Source organism: Chaetomium globosum, genomic scaffold (genome assembly GCF_000143365.1).
Source record: "Chaetomium globosum CBS 148.51 scaffold_6 genomic scaffold, whole genome shotgun sequence".
NCBI lineage: Eukaryota > Fungi > Ascomycota > Sordariomycetes > Sordariales > Chaetomiaceae > Chaetomium > Chaetomium globosum.
Window position 1 is genome coordinate 819,266 of NT_165981.1, and position 21,707 is coordinate 840,972.

Consider the following 21,707-nt stretch of genomic DNA (forward strand, 5'->3'; position numbering starts at 1 on the left):
TCTTGACTGTTACTACGTTAAGTAGTAGGTGAGGTGTAACGCTGTCCTGAATTCTGGACCCCCCCTCATCTTTGCGCCCGGCGGACGGGTCGTGTGACGTGCGCCCTGCAATAGACGTCTCCTTAAGACCCGCGGTGATCGCCATATCTCGTTACTGGACTGTAGCTACGCCGAATAGTAGGACTCGCAGATCACTTCCGTAACACCAACGACATGAAATCTGCGCGGCTGTTTAGCTTGCTCGCCTGCTTCGCCGTGGGTTTTGCGGGTAGCACCCCCAGGGATTCCCCAGACGGGCTCACGGTAAAAGCCATAACCGGAGTTTACACCGGCCTCGTCGACCCCGAGTTCCCCGACGTACGACAATTCCGCAGCATCCCGTTCGCCGAACCCCCCATTGGCAACCGTCGGTGGCTACCACCGGAGCCTGTCAGGCCATCTCTCCGGCATTCATACGCATACCGCTTCCCGCCGCCCTGCCCACAGTACCTCTACAAGAATGTGACACTATGGAACTCCAACATGACCGACTTTTCCATCCGCATACAGGGACAGAACCGCCTTGAGGGGACCATGGCGCAGACCTCCTCCGAGGACTGCCTGTACGTCGCCATCTGGGCTCCCCTCAACGCGACCGTAGACTCCAACCTGCCCGTCGCCCTCTTCATACCAGGTGGCTCGTTCAAAAACGGCGGCGTCGACGTGCCCTACCAGCAACCCGCACCATGGGTACAACGCACAAAGCGGCACATCTTCGTCTCAGCCGGATACCGCGTCAACATCGCCGGCTTCCCCTGGGCCGCCGGCCTCGAAGACCAAAACGTCGGCATCCTCGACGTCCGCGCCGCCCTCGAGTGGGTGTACGCCAACATTAACTCCTTCGGCGGTGACCCCTCCCGCATCACCCTCTGGGGCCACTCCGCCGGCGGCGTCGCCGTGGACCTCGCCGCGCACGCCTTCGCCTCCAACCCCCTCGCCGCCGGCCTCTTCCTCCAATCCGGTACCGCCATGGTCAACATCAGCCACCCCGACCCGTCCCACCGCAACTTCACCTCCGTGGCGCGCACCGTCGGCTGCGACTTCCCCACCTCACCCCTCGCCGAGCTCGCCTGCATGCGTCAAGTGCCCATGACGCTCCTCCAAAACACCATCGGCGCCTACCCCGACAACGGGTCCGCCTTCGCGCCCGTCTTCAAGCCCCTCCCGGACAACAAAATCGTCTTCTTTAACTACACGCGCCTCGCCCAGCGGCCCGGCACCCCGCACACCCCACGCATCCCCGTGCTGGTCAGCACGACGGCCAACGAGCAGGCCAGTTTGACGGACTACCCGCTGAAGAATGTGACGGCGGGGCCGTGGCAGGTCAAGGTGGATCGCGAGACGGTCAATGTGTTTGTGTGTCTGGCGAGTAATACCACGCAGGAGCGCGCCATGGTGTCCGGGTCAGGGTCGGGGTCGGGGCCAGGGCGGTTGCTGACGTATCGGTATGAGTACGCGGGGAATTTTAGTAGTGTTGGCCCGCTGCCGTGGATGGGCGCGTTTCATGGCAGTGATGTACCCATGTTGATGGGGACGTTTGACACGGTGGGTGAGGGCAAGGAGCGGGTGACGGGGTTTGAGAGACGGGTGGCGGAGAGGATGCAGGATTATTTGTTGGCGTTTATGGAAGATCCGGAGGAGGGGTTGAGGAAGGGGGGGTGGCTACCGTGGGGGGAGGTGGAGGGGAGTGAGGTGGGTGGGCGGAATATGATGCGGTTTGGGAGCGGTGGCGTGGTGGCTAGGAATGTGAGTGCGGATGAGATTGATGATGCGTGTGTGTTGGGTCGGCCGTATAACTCGAGTCCTTGAAGTAGGATTGTCGCGACACTTACCTGTAGGTCTCGGATTAGTTATGCGAAGCTCGTAAAGAACCAGACATGTAATGATCGGAGAGTGTACGCCCGGTTGGCCCTTTCATCGGTGTCTTTTGGTGATGGCCTGAATGAACCTGGTGCAAACATCGCAGTTGTTCGGTGTATGAATAAAGGAAACAATCGTTCAAGTACTGCAATCCTAAATCTCGTTGTTTTTTGGTCTCACTACACGTTCTTTCAAAGCCCGGATTTACCCACGAAAGACAAGACATTGATGCATACATGCTAAACCTTTTTGTCCCGTCCATACCTATCAATTCAAGAACGAACTAATGAACTCCATAGGTAACCATCGAGAACTGCGCGACGGTTACATGTCTTCGTTGAGATGCCTCCGCCCCAACGAAGGCGGCAACATGTCGACACCCAGCCAGCAACCATCGTACGTTTTGTAAGCCGCTCCCGCGCAAGGACTACCACGGCCCCTCCAGTCCACGTCACGTCGTAAAAACAGAAGACCAAGAATGCCGCGGCTCCCGCCCAGCGACTCTGGCCCACAACACCTTTGCATTATCACACCCCCGGGCCCAAGCTCTTCCTGGGGCCATATCAGACGCTACACGAAGCCCGAAAAGAACTTGTCGAGTACGGAATTGCCCAAGGCTATATGCTCGTCGCGCGAGGGCACATCAGGGACGGGACAATCTTGGCTAAGAACATGTTTGGGGCAGGCCGGACCCCAGCCATACGAGTCAATATGGTGTGCCACCGCAGTGGCATCCAGACCAGGACACAGAAGACCGGAGGTCCCGAACGGCCGGTATTCGCACCGGTGCCATCTCCCACGGACCATCCGGTGGGAGCACCGCCGCCAGCTGCTTACCTGGCAGGGCTATTGCAAACGGCCGCGTTCAATGGGGATACCAACATGATAAGGATCTTGCTTGATATGGGAACAGTAGACATCGATTCGTCTGATTCGACGGGGCGGACAGCGCTGCATCTCGCCCTTGAGGGGTCCCGGACGAATGCGTGTACATTGCTCGTGGAACGCGGTGCTAACGTCTTCTGTAAGGCCTCGGGAGGGATCACCCCGCTGGATGTGGCGATGGGAAGGGGGTTGGAGGAGGCCATAGCACTTTTGACTGAAAAGGGGGCGGATCTGGTCATGTGAATGTGTGATGCTAGTAGGTCAGCAGAGCCCCCGAGAGGTCAAGCGTTACCTAGGTAGGGAGTTTTCTGTACGTGTAACAAAATGGTCAGTCACATCTTTCGTCACCTAGGTACCTTTCTCCCAGTTTTTAAAAGCTTCTACCATGAACTTCACACTCTTGGGGCTGTGGCTTGAAGTGAAGATGAATGCATCCTTTCCACTAACTTAGCCACCCGCTTGCTCAACAAGCAGCTGTCCAATGCCTCGGACTCCTATCCCTAATCCCACCTTGCCCTACCTAACAAAAGAACCGCAGCTATAAAACCACAAAACCATCGCCCCCTGTCCAGCAAGGCCCAATATGATATGATCTCCACTCCCCATCTCACATCTCACATCTCACAAACCAAACCACCCCCTCAACACCAGACACCCATCCAAAACCCACCCGATCCCCATCCACCTCCGTCCCAGTACCCCTACCCATAAGTACTATACCCCGACCAACCGCCCGTGTGCCCCCTATACGGATCCACCCCCGTCCTCTGATTCGTTGTCCTCCCATCCAAGTTCGTCCAACCCCACCGATCCGCCGCAAACTCCCCCAGCGCCGTCCCAAAATCCCTCAGATCCTCCCTCGGCACGCTCTCCAGCGCGTCGCTCAGCGTCCGCCAAAAACTAAAGGGCCGCGCCGGCGAGGGCGACCGGCGGCGGCGGCGGGGGTGGCGGGAGGGGGAGCGTCGCCGGGGACGGGTGGGCTGCGTGGTCACGGGGGAGTAGGGCCGTGTGGCGGGCGGGGAGTACGCGCGGGGTGGGAACGTGTAGGCTGTGGGATGGAGCGGGGAAAGTGGGCGGCGGCGGGGGGAGAAGAGTGGGAGGGGGGGAGGCGGCGCGCGATGTTGCGCGGTAGGGGGAGGGAGAAAGGGGAGCGCGTTGGGGCGCGGCGGTAGAGGGGGGAGAGAGGCCGGCTGTAATAGGGTGAGGTGGCGCGTGGGCGAGGAGAGGGAGGGCGTCGGTACAGCGGTGTGGTCGGACGGGGGGACAGCGGTCGCCGGTATACTGGCGATGTAGGTCGTGAGGAGAGAGGTCGTCGGTATAATGGCGTGCTAGGGCGTGGCGATAGCGGACGTCGATAGTAAGCTGTGCTAGGGTCGGGGGCCGGATACAGGGGCCGCCTGTAAATGTAAGGGGAGGGAGAGCGGGGGCAGCGGTAGGTTGTGGTGTTGATATAGTCTCCTGTATAGGAGTAAGAGCTTGCGCCTGGCATTGTAGTGAAGGTGCTTTCCGTCGTGATCTTGATGGCGGGGATTGACGACTTGTAGATATGATGATTGCAATGGTTGAACGGCACTCCTTTTAGTAGGAACAGTATCGAGCTTAAATATATAGCCTTGGGTACCATCACTGAGCAGAGGGGATACAAGGGCCATCAGTGTGGGCAGCATCCACCCAGCGGACAACTGCATTACGGGATATGTTGCTATTGGGTGGCCGCGAACAATGAAATCCAGGTCTCGTCAGAAAACCCTCCAGGAAATGGACCAAGATCAAGACAACGGTTGTGCGTGGTGTTAAACTCACATGGCTCGTGGCACCGGCCACGGTACAGCACACACAAAGAAACCGCATCCTGTGCCCCCTAACATTTCAGGAAAACACCCATTGTGTGCTTCATGATTACGCCACCAGTGACACTGACCATTCAGGAATGCGGTATGCAAAAGGAATGCGCCTAACGCTTGCAAGAGATCTGGGCTCGACATCAGGGCGAGAACATGTCGTACTAGGATAATCCAACGGCGTGACGGGGTGGGTGCAACAATATAATATGCGCCCCTCTATCAGATCAACATGTCAGTTCATGACGGTGGGCTGTGGTCCTTTATTACGCAACGTTTTGTAGCTGGCATATCAAGGAGAGAAAATAGGATCTCGCGTCTTTACCCTGGGGATTCTTATCATGAGAAGCGTCAACGCATTTCACCACGCAATGGGGCAAACCTACCGCAAAGTTGTGCATCTGAAATCTGAGCCGTTGGTGTGTTACCATTTTTTCTGACGTGTTACCACCAACGACATCATATTATGCTTTGGCCTCTAGTATGCGTGAGGTATGTGATTTATTTACAACTTCGGGCAGCTGAATCGGCTTGGTGGGTTCACGCGAGGGGGCTAACTTTCCAAATATGTATGTGTAATCGTGGTTGTCGTGTCACCAACACCCCAAAGGGCCGCCAGAAGAAAACCAGCAGATGATCTCGGGATAAGTGCTCGTTCTATTGGGGTCTAGATGTAAAGTATTGAACCTATCTAGATTCCTCCTCATACACTGACCTACCATTCCTTTCTACGGGTGTAACTTTTGGCATCGCGGCGCCATCTGCTGGTGTTTTACGCATAGAAAGACAATCCTAACCTATGCGGTTTACATGGTCGGTGCAATTTTACTCGATGGTCAAGTCCGAGCTCGCAGCTCAACACGCCCCCTGGCAGCTGGGCATCGCAGTCTGCAAGTACATGTATGACAACATCTATGCCTTTCGCTTGGCCAAGTTGACGAGGCCTCCACATTCGGAAATCGACGTATTAATATCTCCAGTCTCAATATTCGAAGTGTGCTTCCATGCCGCCAGAACATGGCTGGCGCTCCATTTACGGCCAGGAGACGAAGGTCCCAGTGCGATCTGGAGCTCCTCGAAGAAAAGCTTGACCATATCCTCAGGCTCTTCCACGGTAATTCTGTGAAGGCTGTAATCTTCCACGTTAATAGACTTGATTAATGATATTGGAAGCGTGGCAAACGCCTCGGTTATATCGGGCAGGTGAATGGGTCCCCGGGGGAACTGGAAATCGAGCTTGTAGTCGAGACCCATTGTGTAGTAGGCGAGTAATGAGGGAGTATTAGTTGGCTTGGTTCTGTAACTGGACTGAACTAGCTTGATCGTAGTGGTTCAGAAAAGGTTGGAATTGTCAAGACTACGAAGGTTTTTGTACAAATTCCCAAATTATCACAGGTCCGGAACATGCTGGGTTTGCCTGGTCATGTTCATTCAGGACCCCTGTTCAATATTCTCCGGTCAACCCCTTCTTGGGCCACATAATGTGGCCGACGTCAAACAAATGCGACGATTTAACGTCAAAGGCTTGAACTTCGAACAATGAAAACTCGAATTGTTGCGTGACTTGGGCTACTCGTTCTTGTTCCATCCCATTTTGAGATGGACCAATTTCCCCAGTGATCTCTCGATCACGGCATGACTAAACGCGTCGCTTTTCTGTGTCTTGTTGAATGCATGTCGTGGGTTATGTTCATGTCCCTGTCTTGGCAGGACGCCCCTCGACATCTGTTGGATTTGGAAGGCGGTTAGGAGGGGCAATTCAGGGGTAACTAGTGTTGGAAATCCAACAGCCAGAGTAGCGATACTTCTGAACAGGGCGCGCAACGTAGTGCAAGCAAGGTCACTGATCCAAGGCCTCAATTTCGTGATGCAATTGTCTGACAGTCTGATTGATGTAACTGGAAGAAAAAGGAGATCCTCTGTGCCCTTAGAAACGCTGCATTGGGCCCAGTCTGGTGGGCCCAATAAGCCCCTGTTGTTGACCCGCCGTACCGTATCTTCAGCCACCCGTTTTGTGCAACAACTAGTGGCTGGGCATTATTAGTATTTTCAGGATCAGGGCGAGGCCCGCGGCAGTGGGAACAAGACAGAGACAGAGAGACAGACATCATCATCATCAATGGACTGGTTGCCCCTCTTTCATCACCTTTTGGCACCCAATCACCTTGGTACAGTCAATTCGTAGCTGTTGGCTTTCCAACAACATCGTCACGAGTGTCTTCCATGCTGGCCCTCAACTAGAACTTCCACATTCCGTTTTAGTGTGGCTATCTACACCCGGGAATCCAAGAATACAAGAATACCAATCTCTCGACTTCATGTATTCAACAGTCCCGGTCCTCTCTTTCTATCCACTTACCCCAATCTGCTAATCTGCTTCTTCGCCATTGAGATGACTAACCGATCCGTGAGTGACACGGGGTCTTGGGCAGCAGCAAATCGTACGGCGGGTGAGGTATGTAGCTATCAAGCTAGAAGAGTGTGAACCTGCCAATAGAGCGGGCAGTGTCCTCTCCCGCGTTTCGATCGACATTGGCACACCGTTAGTCAGACTCTGTATTTACCCAGGGTATCATCCCAACGTTACCTCTCCCTCCTGAGCCTCTTCACCCCTCAATCTCCCAAACCAACCACATACAGCATTACCACCACGACAAAATGACGTCCTTAACACACCTTGGCCTGGTTGTCCTCGCCTTTTCTCCCGGCATCCATGCTTTACCTGCCACCCAGGCGAAGCCAGCTCAAACAGCGCCTCGGACCGACACCCGGGCGCTCGACGAAGCCGGCGTCATGCACCTTGTCGACTGCCACCCGCTAGAGACAGCCACAAACTCGACACAGACCTGGATGTCGCTCGTACTTGTACGCTCCCAAGCTTGCCGCCCCCCCTAATAAAGCACATATCCCCATTTGCAATGAGGAAACCACCAAACCGAGTGTTAATCCTGTATCCCATGCCATTAGTACTGCGCCAACAGCGCCGACTGCAACAGCGTCGCCCACTTTCCCGAAGCACGCGACATCTGTGTCATGAAGACGAGCAACTCGTCGCTTGACTATCACAAGTGGGAGAACAGCGACTGGCAGCACTGTTATTTTGCCGAGAGGGGCGTGTTCAGCTGGGCGCTCAGCAGGTTTGCGCGGCTGTTTCCGCCTGCGACCGAGGTCGGGTGAGTCTTGATATGTGTTTTTTTTGACTCCTTCGTTAGCATTCACGTCAAGCCCGAGTTTGCTGCCGGGCTCGTGTATTGGATGGTGCTTCTGATGCGTGTTTAGAATCGGCGAGGACATTGACGAGCGGGAATTTTCTGGGTTCCGGGACGACGAGACCCAGGGGGCTGGGCCGGCGACGCACAACTGCTCCAAGGTGTATTACTTTACTTGACTGAAATTCGAGGAGGTATCTCCTTGAGAAGGTGGACAATACGGTTAGTTGCCAGGCGGGCATGAAAGAAACGTTTTCTTGTTTCTTTTTCACCAGAGGATCCGAAGGTTTAATGGAGAGATCATAGCATGAAGAACTTCATATAGCATTGCAGGCAGTCGATACGTCTCAAATAGACCAGATTGCCGGAAGCGTGGAAGATACTCGTTTCCTGGGTCTAGTTTGAGAATCCGTTACTTGCCCAAACGCTGTCTACATGTCTATTTATAACCGTACTACTGTACGGGGTGTGAACCATTGCACCCCCCAAGTTGACCTACCCCTCCAAAGCCGTGGTCCGCAGCCCCTGAAACGACCTCATTTTCACTCGCAGCCTCTCTGGAAGTGCGATGCCCGGATGCTGCTTCAGAAAGTGATCACGAACCCTATCCCGTCTCGGGTTTCCGTACTCGCACTCTCCGCATCGAATGGGAGGCAGTTTCTCGTGGACGAGCGTTTGGTGCTTCCTGAGACCGCCCAAGTCGCTGTAGGTGGCATCGCAGCCCTCGTAATTACACGTTCGACGCCGCCTTGCCGAGTTCTTTAGCCCAGGCCGATGAGCAGCACGGACGGGCAGGGTTCTGCATCTATCCACTTCTACCTACCGCGACCCCAAAGTAGATAGAATAGATACATTAGTCAGCCGACCCGAGGTAGAGTTGATAGAATAGGAAGCTATTCTATCAATGTAGATTCTATTTAGGTAGATTGCCAAGGCTTGGGCGGGTAAGGATGTTCCGATAACAGGACCCATGACTTCTAACATACTTCTACCTAGCCACGAGTCGGCCACCTCATGCTATTTTACCTTCAGTTTGCCAGGATATTCCATCCTCAAGTGTCTCAATGCCTACATCTCGGAGGGCGATTCAATGGGATCGGAGAGCAGCGACTCGGAGAGGCTGGATGACCGCAGGCTGTCCTGGGACATGTCGCTCATGTTCGGTGGAGTGGGCTCAAGTGAGTCGAGAAAGGACTGGATGCGATCTCGCTTGTCTGTCGAGAGAAGGAAGAAGGAAGAAGACATATTGATGGGGGCAAAGGGAATTTTATATTGTAGATCTTGGCTGACACTCACAGGCTTGTAAGAACGCGGTCAAACGCGTCTTCACGAAGCCCTGTCAACGTCCATGAGCGGTAGGATTCTTGGGAGATTGCTGTTACTGGAGACCGCTGAAGTACAAGTTGAACCCCAGCATTAGCAGCTCGAAAACCGGCAGGAGGCGTACCATTAAGTCTCATCATATCAGGACTGCGATTCAGTAGCTACTATCATGGAAAATTAGCTCTCTCGACTTGCCTGAATTTTGCAAACTGAATGAAGGCAAACCGACGCCGGTGACACGATTCGTTGCTGAGCAATAAATTGCAATGGTCTTGTTAGGATCCCAGGACCTCGACTTCAAAATTGTTAGTGACGGAGTTGCTTTGTAACGAAAATTTGCTGTGCACCGATTACCCCGCCTATCGCGGGGTAAACCTCCTGTCAGTCCTTCCAAGCAACCATTATCTATAAACTGATCTTTTGGCAAGAACTCTCCAACAAGTCGGGATACAGTAAAGCTAATAGTATCATTAAATTGAGCAAAATTTATCTTAGCAGGATGTATAATATGATCTCCTCCGGGACGCGTCGAGTGATTCAGGTCAATTTAGACCAGAAGACGGACAAGTTTATATCAAGATTTTAATCGTTGTAGACCATTACACACATCATCTAGACAACTCACTACCAAAAGTGGTCCGATCGAATTGAAAAATACATCAATCATCTTGATCTCATCTAGAGACTATTTTCCCCACGTGGAATCATCTCAGGCGCTTAAGTCACCGTGCTCTGGCGAGGCGTCAAAAATCGGCTTGTTTTGCCTGCGAACACGCGCCACCAGCTGAGCGGCAGACACGCGCAGGACACGCGCAGAACACGGCCACGAGGCAGAAAAGATACTCAGCGCGATTCTCTACGCTTGATAAAATAATGATAACTTGACCTAGATATCTAGGGCGCTTCTGGCCAAGATCTCGGTGTGGCGCTACGGTACTACCTGAGAGGCTGATGCAGAGGCCAGAACGTCCGACGGAAGACCCTCTAGAGCCGCGGGCTCGAATCACGGTCGGATCATATTTTGCATTCTCTTGACACTCCGTGATCACAAGGTATTGATGGTTTGGGCGTTGTGTGTTGGATGTTCCAATGCTCAGTAAAGCTGTTGCTAAAGCATACACGGAGCGTTTAACCGGTTCGCTGTCAACTTGTTGACTTCCTCGGAACTATGAGCTGCTACTTTCCCATCAATAACAGAACATCAACCTTCCAATGATGGCCCTCTTTTCTCCGGAACTTCCATCATGGGTTGCCAGAGCTGGATGGATGGATGGATGGATGGAATTTATTTCGCCCGGAGGCACTGGGCCTATAGGGCCTTAGCACGCTAGCTACATCCGGATCAGATCGTTTTGCGTTTAACTCGTACAAGCCCCCTACTTCTTCCCTCTTTCTCGCTGCACCATTTACCTCTTGCCTTGGTTGTTGTTAGCAGATCAGCTTGGAGGCTACTTTCTCCAAGTGTTCAGCGTCCTATCTTCAGCAGCTAAAGCGGGACGTTGCCAGAGCCAAAGCATGCGGGCAGGGCACATGTGACTAGTCACGTGAGATGGCTCGGCCGGCGTGGCGCAAAGAGAACAGGCGGAAAAGCCGGAATATGTACCGCTCAGGGCGGTGGTGGCTGGGGCGTGCTTGAGGCGGGCTCGAAAGGGTATGTGCTGAAATATTAGTAATCACTTGGCAATCTACCCACTTTGAATCTACGTAGATGAGGGTCTGGTAGAATAGATAGAAGCTTGGCAGCCGGCCGAGTAGAGTAGATAGAAAGCACTGCTTTCTATCTACTAGTAGATTCCGAATCTACTTTGGTAGATAGATGCAGACCCCTGCGGACGGGGAGGGGGGAACCTACCTGGTTGGCCTGGGACCCGTCTCGGGCGACGATGCATCTTCATCCACCGCCCTCGGCCGTTTTTGAGGCTTTGTGGCGTGGGTTACTTGTGTGGGAGCCACAGGGACGTCGTCTGATATTGTCAGGACAGAGGAGACGATTTGCTCGTAGGCAGTGCCGGGGAGGAGAACGGCCTGATACATTTGTCAGTAAACTGAGGTCTGAGGATCTGGGCCCCGCGAGTATTTTTGTGAATAGCACTTACTGATGCCACGCTAATGACATATTGTTTGATTTCCGCGATACTCTGCAAATAACCGTGCCGTGTGAACATCTCAGCAACAGAGACTAGGGCTCGGAAGGCCGAATAGCTGGAGTTTCGGTGTCTGGAGCACGGCTCAAAAAAGGCTTTTTGGGCTTTGCGATGAAATGACTCTTGGTCTCCCTGTTGCGCCTGGTACAACTTGTGACGTTTAGGGGCGAGGCTCCTTCCGGACAGAGTGTACAAATACCACTCGCCAAGATCCTGGAGGAAGACGAGAACAACAAGAAACATTATGGTGTTGTCGAGCTTGGAATCCTCTGGCCCCTTGATGTCCGATTGTGCGCTTTCTCTCTCCCCGTTTGAAGGATCGAGCTCCGTTGGCTGTACCTCCGAGCGTGTGGAAGACACGTCACCGCCTGGGACACTCGTTTGCGACCAACCCGTATCGGCTGCTTGCTGGAATGGGTACTGTCCCGTCAACAAATCAGAGAAATTATACACCTCGTGAGATAACCTCAGCAAATCAATGGAATCCGAAGCGAAAGTTAGTCATTGATTTCCTGGTGTTGGAGGATGTGGGCTGCTGTTCTGTCAATTTTATAAGGGTCCGACGGGTGTACCAGGTCGTCGATACCACCAAAAGCGGTTTGCCCGTTTGGGTGAGGATGGGAAAGTTCGGTGGCTGAATATCCCGCTGAAGCAGCAAGAGATGTAAACTGGGGCCAGCGATTCGCCCACCGACCGGTGCCGTATGTGGGATGGGTCGGAATATCAATGAAGTGGAGATGCTCCTTGGCTTCTGGCCAGAGTTCTGGTGCAAGTTGGTTGAAGGCTTGTCTCTCCTTTGGGTCTGTAATCAAGTCCCGCCAGGCTCGAATGTCGGCAAGGATGTCGCTCTTGTCGATGGCATTCTTCTTGTAGAGAAGTTGAGAGATGGAGTAGGAGAAGCAAGTGAAGGCGAAGACGATCGATAACTTGCTAGGCTGGAAGCCTTCGAGCACGTCCTTAACAATGCAGGCGCCTTTATTGCGGATACTCTGTCCGTCCGGGTATATTTCAAGCAGGTCGGAGATGATGGGGTTCTCTAGACGCCTCGCCAGGACCTGAAACCGTCTGTGGTGATACTCTGTCTCCTTCCTCAGTGTGCGAATAGCGGCCCACTGAGATGCCATGGGCTCGCTCTCCATAGCAATGGCGGGTTCAGAAGGACAAGCGGTATCACTAGCGGGTGTATGGCCGAGAAAGTCGTCAAAGATCTCGAGAGGGTAGCCGTAGGCGGTTTGCGTTGGGGACAAGGATGGAACGGGGGTCGTGCTGCCCTCGGTTTGGTCCTGGTAGTGCATCCCGGCCATCAAACCATTAAGTTCGGAAAAGACTACCTCAAGGTCTCGGCGGTGTCGCTCTATTGCAGAAGGGGTGCCGCGTGTGGCACCGGAGGCCCAGGAGTACTTACGGCATTTTTCATCGAAGAGTTGGCGGGTCTTCTGGGCGGGCGACATCCTGTCGGACCTTTCCGCCCCGGCTTCGGGCATATGGCGTGCCTCCAGGCTGGTTCAGGCGAGAATGAATGCTGTTTTAGGTTGGCAAGGCAGCCAGTTGGTGGTATCACAGGCAACCAACGTCTGGGTGGTTCGCATTCTTCGGCCAAGCACCCTTTTTAAAAACAACCGCGCAAAAGCAAGGCGGAGGCTCTGTTGGCGAGGATTCGGAGTAACCAGGGCTCGCTGCTAAGCCAGCGCGCTAATGCCCCCAAGAGGCACAGCTGACCTGGCAAGCTCCAATGCCATGTCCTTCCATGTCCCGCCATGTCCCGCCATGTCCCGCCATGTCCCACTCATTATGTCCCCGCACGTACTATCTCCGAACGCCATGTCCTGCCACCCCAGAATGTCATATGCTACCCCGTGTCTTACCACATGCCGACACCATGGTCCCAGTGGTACAAGTTACGTTGCTCTGCCAATTCCAGCCATCGGGGGGTTAATCAGCCCCATTCTCCTTCGTTCACTCGGCGTGCCGGGTGCTCAGCCTCTGAGCTTTCCCCTCGCTCAAGCGGATAATACTTGATTGCAGTGGCCCTGAACAGATGTCAGAGCCAGACCCATACGGGTCCAACAATAGCATGTCCCGTTACCCCTGACATACCTAACTGCACCCGTACCCCGCTGCCTCCGTGGATCTTGTCATGCCCCTTCTGGTCCCATCGCCGTTGTCAACGCGATGCACGCCCTGGAAACGCTACGCTATCTGAATTGTTTGTCTGGCAAAAGCACAATACCGCAGTTTCCAAGATAAGCATAGGTAATTAGATAGACCAATGGCGCCTTGTCTTGACCTCCAGCTGTTACGAAATGTCCCATACCAACCAAACTTGGTCGGGGATACATACCTACTACCAACCCAGGGTATGGCGATGGCCCGTCGGCGATCATGGATCAGAGACTGGCGACTCTTCGCCACTCAATGATAAGCTACCCAGATATAGACTTTGTATTTAAGAATCCTGTGGACACTGTGATCCGGAGAACTTGAACACACCCGAAGAATTGAATGTTCTTTAACATTTCCACCAACGCGCAAGCGGATCTACAGTCACACCACCACAAAACCAGAACAACCCCATTACCTGTCCCATGGATACCACGGGCTTAGTAGGGCAGACCACCAATGGCCGGGACAGGGAGTTCGGAGACCAGCGTGTTACAGGATCCAAATGTAGGTACAGTACCTCCCTACCATACATTCGCCCGACCCAAAGCACAATAACTGATTGGAGCGCATACTTGCTCGAATATCAGCATCTTCCGGTCCCATGGTCGCTCTGTGGTTTAAGGAGCCCAGAGATATCTTCCGAGACCCCTGATCGTCGGAGCGCGCGTTGAGTGACCAACAGGGTGGAGCAACCCGCGAGGTGGCCAGCAGCCGAACCGGGGCCAAGCTTTGAGGACAACGGAAGGGGAGGATCCTATGATCCGTGGTCTTGGTTGTGGTATGGACATGGATGCTTGCTTACAACGATTCAAGGCACCGATTGCGGAAGAGGGGACGTCCATGTACATGATTGACTGGATGGTACCGGGAAGGTTGTGAAGGACCATACAGTTCTACAATGCCGTTATCAGTGTAAATTCCCTTTTCCTTGTGGAAATTCTATTACACCTCTGAACAAAAATACACACAACACCGTAGGGACGGCGTCATATTTCGCGCGTCGAGATATTCTCATTCATCACATTCTAAATACCCCTTTTTTCATCCACGCCACACAGTCTAGCAGATCGTCCTCTTCCCATTACCCGACAGGGTCCAGTTGGTGTTATCACCGCACGGCGACTCGCGCACCGAGGTGTTGTCGACCTGCAGGGTGATCCAGATGTCGCGGGTGTTGGGGAACTCGGAGCGGGCCGAGATGCGGACCTCACCACCACCGTTCACCTTCCCGCCGCGGATGGACACGTTGTAGCAGTTCTCGATGAGGATCGCGTTGTTCCCGTTGTCGGCCAGGTCGACCTGCTCGATGACGACGCCACCGGACTGCGACACGCAGAAGACACCGCGGCCGCCGCCCCGCGACACCACCTTGTCGATATACACGTTGGTGTTGTAGTTGCCGTTGGCGTTCTGCCCGTTGTTGTTGGCCATGCGGAAGGTGGCGTACCCGGTGCCGGCCGCCACGTTGTTGCCGTCAACCAGGCCGACGTGAGCGTTGCGGGTGGCCTGCAGCAGCAGGCCCGACTCGCCGACGTTGCGCGCGATGACCTGGTTGATCTCGAGGCCGTCGATGTTCCACGTCTCGACGGCGTGGCTGCCGGCCCCCGTCACGGTGATGACGTCCATCTTGACGTTGGAGTTGGCGGCGCGGTCGCGGTCGAACCGGATGCCCAGGCCGCCACTGAGGTTCATGGTGATCTTGCCGAGGCTGAGGTTGCGCGTGCCGGAGAAGCGCAGGCCGAAGTAGGGGTTGCCCGTCATGGTCAGGTAGGGGATCTGCACGTCGCTGGTGTCGGTCGACTCGATGGCGCCCCGGCCGGACTTGTTGCCGACGTTGATGGTGCCGCAGCCCTCAAAGATCTTGCCGCTCGTGATGGTGATGGTGCTGGCACCGATGGAGCCCGAGGCCATGACGGCGACGCGCTGGCCGCTGCCGATGGAGTCAAGAGCAGCTTGGATAGCAGCGCGGTAGTCGGAGCCGGAGTAGACGTTGCTGGACCCCTTCTTGGCGGTGAAGGAGCTGCCGGAGCCCGTCACCGTGGCGTGAGGCGAGCCGGAGCCGCATTGGGCCTGGGCGGCGGAGGCGAGCGCCAGGGCTGCTGTGAGAAGGGAAAGGGCGAATTGGGCCATGATTCCGGTTGCTGCCTCCGAATGTTAATGCGATCTTTGAAGGAGGTCGAACCAAGCTGTTGACGCAGGGGGCGCTCGTATGCTTGTATTTAACCTCCCGCAGGGTGGTCGGGGCTCAATTCATCGCGAATGTGGTGGAGTGAGGTCGTTTTGTGGCTCAGGCTGTTATTCCGAAAGGGCGATATAGCAGTCCCGGACAATATCGCTCCGAGCAGGCCCGTTGGCGGAAACTCGCGTCAATGTGTCGCCGAGCAGCTTAATCAAGCGCGCCACTTATTAAGGGGCTTCGCTACGACACCCGGCGGAGTAGTGATGCCCGGCTTGGCTTTGCCTCTAAAAGGCCGCCCCCAGAAAAACCGGCAGTCAAAGTCAATGGTAAGCCTCGACCGCACAAGCTTACACCGAGGAGGGTGAGAGAAGAGGGATGGTTCCACCTATTATACATACTAAACCGACTCTCAATGCCCTTGGCAGCAAGCGCTCATGCAAACCCCTCCCGCAGCAATGCGTTTTGAGATCTGGCCAAGCCGACCGTTGGGATCAGCGGCGCGAGCCCCCTGATCATCCCCAGGTTCCATCACCCAATCAGATATATCGAAACATATTCTCTCTGACCGACCTTCTCATGGCCACCGGCTTCCCGTCCTCATACACGACACCCGACGCGCCTCCATCGCCTGATATGCCTTCCATTTTCTGCTTCAGCTCCTCATCCATCTCTTTTTGGGTTTTCTTCTTTTTCACGGGAGGTTCCACGGCACTGGGCCCTGTCTGCTTTTGGCCTGGTAGCGTGTCGGTTCCTCCTCCCTTGGTAAGATGTGTAGTCAGTCAAACTGTTCTTGTCCAAGGTAACGGGAGGGCTCACTCCAGCGGCCGAAGTTAGTTCTGGCGGGATGCTGGTTGTGCTCGACATGGCCCGGAGTGTGCATGGGGTGAAAGCACTCCGCCCGTGAATGGATATGCATCTCGAGGCCATGTTCGCCCAGGTATAATTGGCTATTTCTTCAGTGAATAGCGGTGGAGATGCTCTGTAAAATCCGAATCCACATTCCACACATCGGAAGTGAATGTTCAGTTAAAGTTCAAACGTATTCGGACGAGGCCAATTGAAAGTGCAAGGGCGGGGTGGGTCGTTGGTGATGTCATACGAAGTAAGGTAGCATACATACATGTACCTATCCAAAGCAAGTGATATCTCGAGTAGAACGGTATCGCATTGTTAAATATATATTTCCCTGATACCAAGGGACAGGCATGTGGTATGACGGAGGACATGGCTTGAGCTGCAACCTCCGCTGCCACGGATCACGGATCCTACATCATAAAGACGCGACTTCCTGATAAAGTGGAGAGGCCTCTGTGTGTGCCCCTCTTCGCAGATGGCCACAGTCACAGTTTCCGCGAAAAAAAAAAAAAAAAAACAGTCTCTTCTGCAAGCATTGAAAATGAATGGAATTGTCGCCTGCCCCTAAGTGGAAGCCTCTATAAGGCAATCTACCTAGGTAACTAAGGTAATACAAAACTGCGAATGTGGGAGAATGAAACGAAAAAGTGAAAGCCACAAAGTCTCCGTGTGCCTGTCAATACCTACTTTATACAATTTGGTGTTCACTTGTTCTTTCTCCTTATTTTTTTCTTCTTTTCTTTCTTTTTAACAAAAAAAGAAAAAGGGAAAAACGCCCAATCCACTCATCTGTTACAAGTGGCCCGGTCGCCAAGACCTGCTTGCAGGCAACAATTCGGACCAACAGAGTTCGGACCAACAGAATTCGGACCAGCTGGGTTCAGATCGCCCGAAGCGACCATAGAAAACAAAACTTCTCTTTCCCAAAGCTCTCGTCGGGTAGGTTTCCATCCTCAAAACAGAAATGGCTCGAAGGACCCCTTCCCCGCCTGCGCCGGAGCTCCCTTGAACACCATCCCCCGACACGAGTCCAACCCTGTTGCGCATTCTCCAACGACCTAACCCACCTATTACCGACAAATGGGCTGGCAAAGGCTACACAAATACAGAACCACAGGGCGATGTGGTGGATCTGGATGACGAACACCCTTCTGTCCAACCGTGGACTGACTTCACCTTCCCCGCCATTCAACTGGCCTATGGACATCTCCTTGAGCAAAGTGTGGGGGAATTAGAATCCACATGCAACTACCGGGCGCCATTGACACCCTCCCCAGGGCAGAAGATCGGTGTTATCGTTAACAAATCCAGCATTGATACTTTGTGCAGGGATTGGACACGCCACATCGTCAGAGCCCCCATTCGAAGTGCAGGCAAACAACTCCGACCCTCGGTTTCGTCAAAGGCAGGCGGTACCAATGCGGCTCTATTTCATCAGCGTATAGAGTGGGTATCCCCCAAAAATAAGCGGGCTCGGTTGATGCCTGACTGGGTAAGTCTATTCCTTACCCCTTCATCTGACCCATGGGTGCGAATCGGAGGTTCTTGCTAATGTGCCATGGGTGGTTGTATTGGATGGATGGATGGATGGAATTTATTTCGCCCGGAGGCACTGGGCCTATAGGGCCTTAGCACGCTAGCTACATCCGGATCAGATCGTTTTGCGTTTAACTCGTACAAGCCCCCTACTTCTTCCCTCTTTCTCGCTGCACCATTTACCTCTTGCCTTGGTTGTTGTTAGCAGATCAGCTTGGAGGCTACTTTCTCCAAGTGTTCAGCGTCCTATCTTCAGCAGCTAAAGCGGGACCTGCTGGTTAAGGCTCGTGGTTGAGGCTCGTGGTGTTGAGTGTCGGCTTCTTCTACTGTGACTGGTTTAGACTCTCCTCTTCATTCAGCTCCAGCCTTCCTGTTGCCATTGCGTATTTGATCGTCGCCCGGACTGCCTTCATATCTGGTGACCAATGCCTTGTATCTGATGGCGCTTTCCCTCCCAGATAGAACGAGAGGCTTCCTCGTCTTGCCACTGTGCATTGCAGCATGTCTTCCCTCAGAGCTGTCCATCTCACGCATCGGAAAAGAAAGTGTTCCACTGATATCCAACCTAAGGCCGTGTGGTTCGACAGTTCCCGCTCACGTGACTTTGAATTAGTACCTTAGTCCATTCACATAACTAAGTAGTTAATTCACGATCAAGGTGATCGGATCAACCGAAAAAAAAAACATGAAGCCAACCCAATAACCACCAACAGTCAACCAGTGCCACCATCTCCACTCCTTAAGCCAGCCTCTCGTCGTTCTCTTTTTGCGGCCGCTGTTTCTTTCACCTTCTTTTTCTGAGGTTTTCTGTGCCGCACCTGAAAACGGCGTCGCCGCGTCGGTTACCAGTGCCAGGCCACAGTGGCCAAAGTCAAGCCCCGACGCCCCGACCCAACCAACAGTCAACACTCAGGTACCTAATTACGTACCTAACTAGCACCGAACCAACGTCAATCTACGAAATACAAGACAATGACAGCGACGGTGGAACTCCGCAAGACATCCGCACCGCCGCTTTTACGCCTCCCCCCGGCCATTCGGCATCAAATCTACCGCCTTCTTGGTTTGGTATCGTGGAACGGGTACCCTTACAACTTCGAGTTGAATGGCCCAGGCCCCCAAGTCTTCTGGAACACTTGGAGCTGGGAACAACACAGTACCAGCGACTTCCATGGCCTACTACTCTCATGCCGGCATCTTCATGCCGAGACAGCTACTCTGCTATACTCGGCCAACCGATTCGTGCTACGCTACGCAAACCCTGGTTCCCTCCAGCCTCTCTTTGCCCTGTCCAGGACGGCCCTGACGTCTCTTGCCGAGCTCAAGGTTGTTCTTAACCAAACCTCCTGCCACCACCCAGTGCAAAAGTACGACTACGAAGATTGCTGTCTCTATAAGAGTGGTTGGAGCTTGACTGCTGTCATTTCCACTTGTGAACAGCGATACCATTCTCACCATCACCAGCTTCCGCTGCTGGGCCCAGTGCCCGAAGGTGACAGCGACCTGTCAGACACAGTTCAAGCTTTGCTCAGCGAGTGGCACGCCGCCGCCAACCATCTGTCTTCGTATCTCACCCCAAAGCGTCTGGAGCTCAGTCTGGTCTGCGATATTGACCCTCGGCACGAAAAGGCGGTCGAGCTAGCCAAATCAGCTCTCAAGCCGCTCTCCCTCTTGCCATTGCTGAGGAGCTGCCACATTCGGCTTTGCAAAACGACCGATTCCCGGCTCCGCCAACTAGCCCAGGATGCTGCCTTGCAGAGCACTGGTATGTCTCCTCGGTATCTTGAACCACCCTCGACAAAAAGTCCCTTTATAACGCTTCCTCGTGAGCTTCGGCTTCGCATTCTCGAGTTTACCGACCTTGTCACTCCAAATAAGGAGGTCTGGTGGAGCCGAGACGCGTGCAAATACATGTGGTGGGATTTCGCAGGCGGTGGAGATTGTTTAGACCAGTGGTCGAATTGCCATTACAATGAGTGCTGGCACCGCACGAACACGGGGCGTCACATTCATGGTCGCTCAACTCTCGGCTGTTTTTGCCATCGTCGGCACGCCGCCTTTTCCAACACGTGCACCTGTTGGGCAGCACCTGGGCCTGCTCTGTTTCTCATCTCCCGTACCTGGCATCAGGATGCTCAGCTCGTCTTCTTCTCGGCCAACCGTTTTATAGTGCACGATTTTACCATTCTCACCCCTTGGTCGGTGCCGGAAATCCCGTTTTCGTACATGTACAACAGCACCTCTGAAACTGCGAAGATGGAGTACCCATACGAGCGCCTTGCAGCGTCACAATTTCTGCGCCAAGTTATCCCCGGCCACTGCATCGCCCAGCTCCGCTTCCTCGAGCTGGTGTTTCCCCCTTACCGTCCCTATACTTGGCCAGAAACGGACCATCCGGTAATGCGGGACTGGAGAGAAACAGTTGCCTGGCTCCGTGACATGATCAATGGACCCGCACTCACCCTGCGACTGATCGCGATCCGATACACCAGCGATTCAGACTTTGAAGGCCCCATCACGGTAGCGGAAGGGGACAAGGTCCATAGAGCATACATGGACCTCTTGGAACCTTTGAAAGCGTTGGCCGAGGGGGCTAACGGTATTTCTAAATTTTATGCCAGCTTACGCCATCCGTGGGAGTTGACATTCGAGAATGAAAACCGCCGAACCGGAATGGAAGATTTCTTCGAAGACAGTTGGTTGCAGGCAGAAGAGAGGGCACTGAAACAGAGGGCCGAGCGCCATGTCATGGGCGACCGGTACGAGAGCCTGTATGCAAACGGCAGGAAGGAACCGCCGCAAAGCCTTTGGCATCACGTGCTGAAAAGGCATGTTTAGACGAACCACCCCCTGAGCCCCTGACACCCTCACTCAGCCGCTGCCCTGCCAAGGATCTCGACGCCGGTCCCGAGCACATGACATCATCGCTCAGCCACATCGACACGTCAGTCAGTCAGCCCACACATCCCATCTCACCACCTAGCACCATTTGTTGCTCTCAAATTTCACCCAGAACAGCCAAGGCCAAGACAGAGTCCAGAACTCCAACAGCACATAACATCAATACACAACGACCCATCCTCATATCCCCGACTCAACAACAACCGGCACTTACCAACAACCAACCCGAGTCTCAATCACGGACACGAACCCCAACCCCGCATCCTAAGTTCCCAACCACCAAAAATGGACGCGCAAAGCACCCCCATCCCGCAACAACCCGCGCCCGCCCAGGTCCACAACCTGCACACCGCCCAGCCGCCAGCTTCGCAACCCATGAGTATGTGCACCCCCCTTCCATCCCGACATACCTACCTTACATACCCGACCCTACATGCACCCACCCACCCAAAACCAAAATAGCCTGGCCTGAGAGATAGATACCCCTCCCTCCCCTCAAGAGTCAAGTCTGCAAGGCCATGGCCAATTTGGGCATGGAATCGCCTACCTACCTAAGGTAGTCCTTCCTCGACAGTTGCGCTAACAATAATGGCATCAATAGACCCACAGAAGGCGCACCCGGAGAGTGAGGCCCAGCTGGGTCTGCGCGGCGGGCGCAGTGATTTGTGTCCGGGCCGGTTTTGCTTTTGTGTGCCCTGCCCGTTGCCGTGCGATTTTTGTATTATTTGAGGGGGGGTGATTGCTTGAGAAGGAGAGGGGGGGTGGCGGTGGT

At 54.1% G+C, this 21,707-nt stretch overlaps 8 protein-coding genes across 8 annotated transcripts; 4 read left to right on the plus strand and 4 right to left on the minus strand.

Moving 5' to 3' along the window:
• Nucleotides 1–213: 213 nt before the first annotated feature.
• On the plus strand, nucleotides 214–3,027 carry CHGG_08606 (uncharacterized protein; the record flags this gene model as incomplete). The annotated part of the gene is made up of 2 exons (XM_001226532.1): nucleotides 214–1,785; nucleotides 2,368–3,027. 2 exons carry the CDS (start codon nucleotides 214–216, stop codon nucleotides 3,025–3,027), a joined length of 2,232 nt encoding a protein of 743 aa, XP_001226533.1.
• Nucleotides 3,028–5,537: 2,510 nt separating this feature from the next.
• On the minus strand, nucleotides 5,538–5,879 carry CHGG_08607 (uncharacterized protein; the record flags this gene model as incomplete). Its single annotated transcript, XM_001226533.1, has 1 exon — nucleotides 5,538–5,879. The coding sequence occupies one exon, from the start codon at nucleotides 5,877–5,879 to the stop codon at nucleotides 5,538–5,540; it is 342 nt and encodes a 113-aa protein (XP_001226534.1).
• A 1,404-nt stretch (nucleotides 5,880–7,283) lies between these two features.
• On the plus strand, nucleotides 7,284–9,140 carry CHGG_08608 (uncharacterized protein; the record flags this gene model as incomplete). The annotated part of the gene is made up of 7 exons (XM_001226534.1): nucleotides 7,284–7,490; nucleotides 7,593–7,798; nucleotides 8,026–8,056; nucleotides 8,387–8,539; nucleotides 8,756–8,778; nucleotides 8,831–9,012; nucleotides 9,133–9,140. 7 exons carry the CDS (start codon nucleotides 7,284–7,286, stop codon nucleotides 9,138–9,140), a joined length of 810 nt encoding a protein of 269 aa, XP_001226535.1.
• A 1,865-nt stretch (nucleotides 9,141–11,005) lies between these two features.
• CHGG_08609 (uncharacterized protein) lies at nucleotides 11,006–12,752 on the minus strand (the record flags this gene model as incomplete). Its single annotated transcript, XM_001226535.1, has 4 exons — nucleotides 11,006–11,182; nucleotides 11,254–11,709; nucleotides 11,874–12,655; nucleotides 12,707–12,752. The coding sequence occupies 4 exons, from the start codon at nucleotides 12,750–12,752 to the stop codon at nucleotides 11,006–11,008; spliced, it is 1,461 nt and encodes a 486-aa protein (XP_001226536.1).
• A 1,134-nt stretch (nucleotides 12,753–13,886) lies between these two features.
• Nucleotides 13,887–14,116, plus strand: CHGG_08610 (uncharacterized protein; the record flags this gene model as incomplete). The annotated part of the gene is made up of 2 exons (XM_001226536.1): nucleotides 13,887–13,968; nucleotides 14,052–14,116. The coding sequence occupies 2 exons, from the start codon at nucleotides 13,887–13,889 to the stop codon at nucleotides 14,114–14,116; spliced, it is 147 nt and encodes a 48-aa protein (XP_001226537.1).
• A 407-nt stretch (nucleotides 14,117–14,523) lies between these two features.
• On the minus strand, nucleotides 14,524–15,594 carry CHGG_08611 (uncharacterized protein; the record flags this gene model as incomplete). The annotated part of the gene is made up of 1 exon (XM_001226537.1): nucleotides 14,524–15,594. The coding sequence occupies one exon, from the start codon at nucleotides 15,592–15,594 to the stop codon at nucleotides 14,524–14,526; it is 1,071 nt and encodes a 356-aa protein (XP_001226538.1).
• Nucleotides 15,595–16,179: 585 nt separating this feature from the next.
• On the minus strand, nucleotides 16,180–16,570 carry CHGG_08612 (uncharacterized protein; the record flags this gene model as incomplete). The annotated part of the gene is made up of 2 exons (XM_001226538.1): nucleotides 16,180–16,401; nucleotides 16,460–16,570. 2 exons carry the CDS (start codon nucleotides 16,568–16,570, stop codon nucleotides 16,180–16,182), a joined length of 333 nt encoding a protein of 110 aa, XP_001226539.1.
• Nucleotides 16,571–19,006: 2,436 nt separating this feature from the next.
• Nucleotides 19,007–20,872, plus strand: CHGG_08613 (uncharacterized protein; the record flags this gene model as incomplete). Its single annotated transcript, XM_001226539.1, has 2 exons — nucleotides 19,007–19,799; nucleotides 20,205–20,872. The coding sequence occupies 2 exons, from the start codon at nucleotides 19,007–19,009 to the stop codon at nucleotides 20,870–20,872; spliced, it is 1,461 nt and encodes a 486-aa protein (XP_001226540.1).
• Between the last annotated feature and the right edge of the window lie 835 nt (nucleotides 20,873–21,707).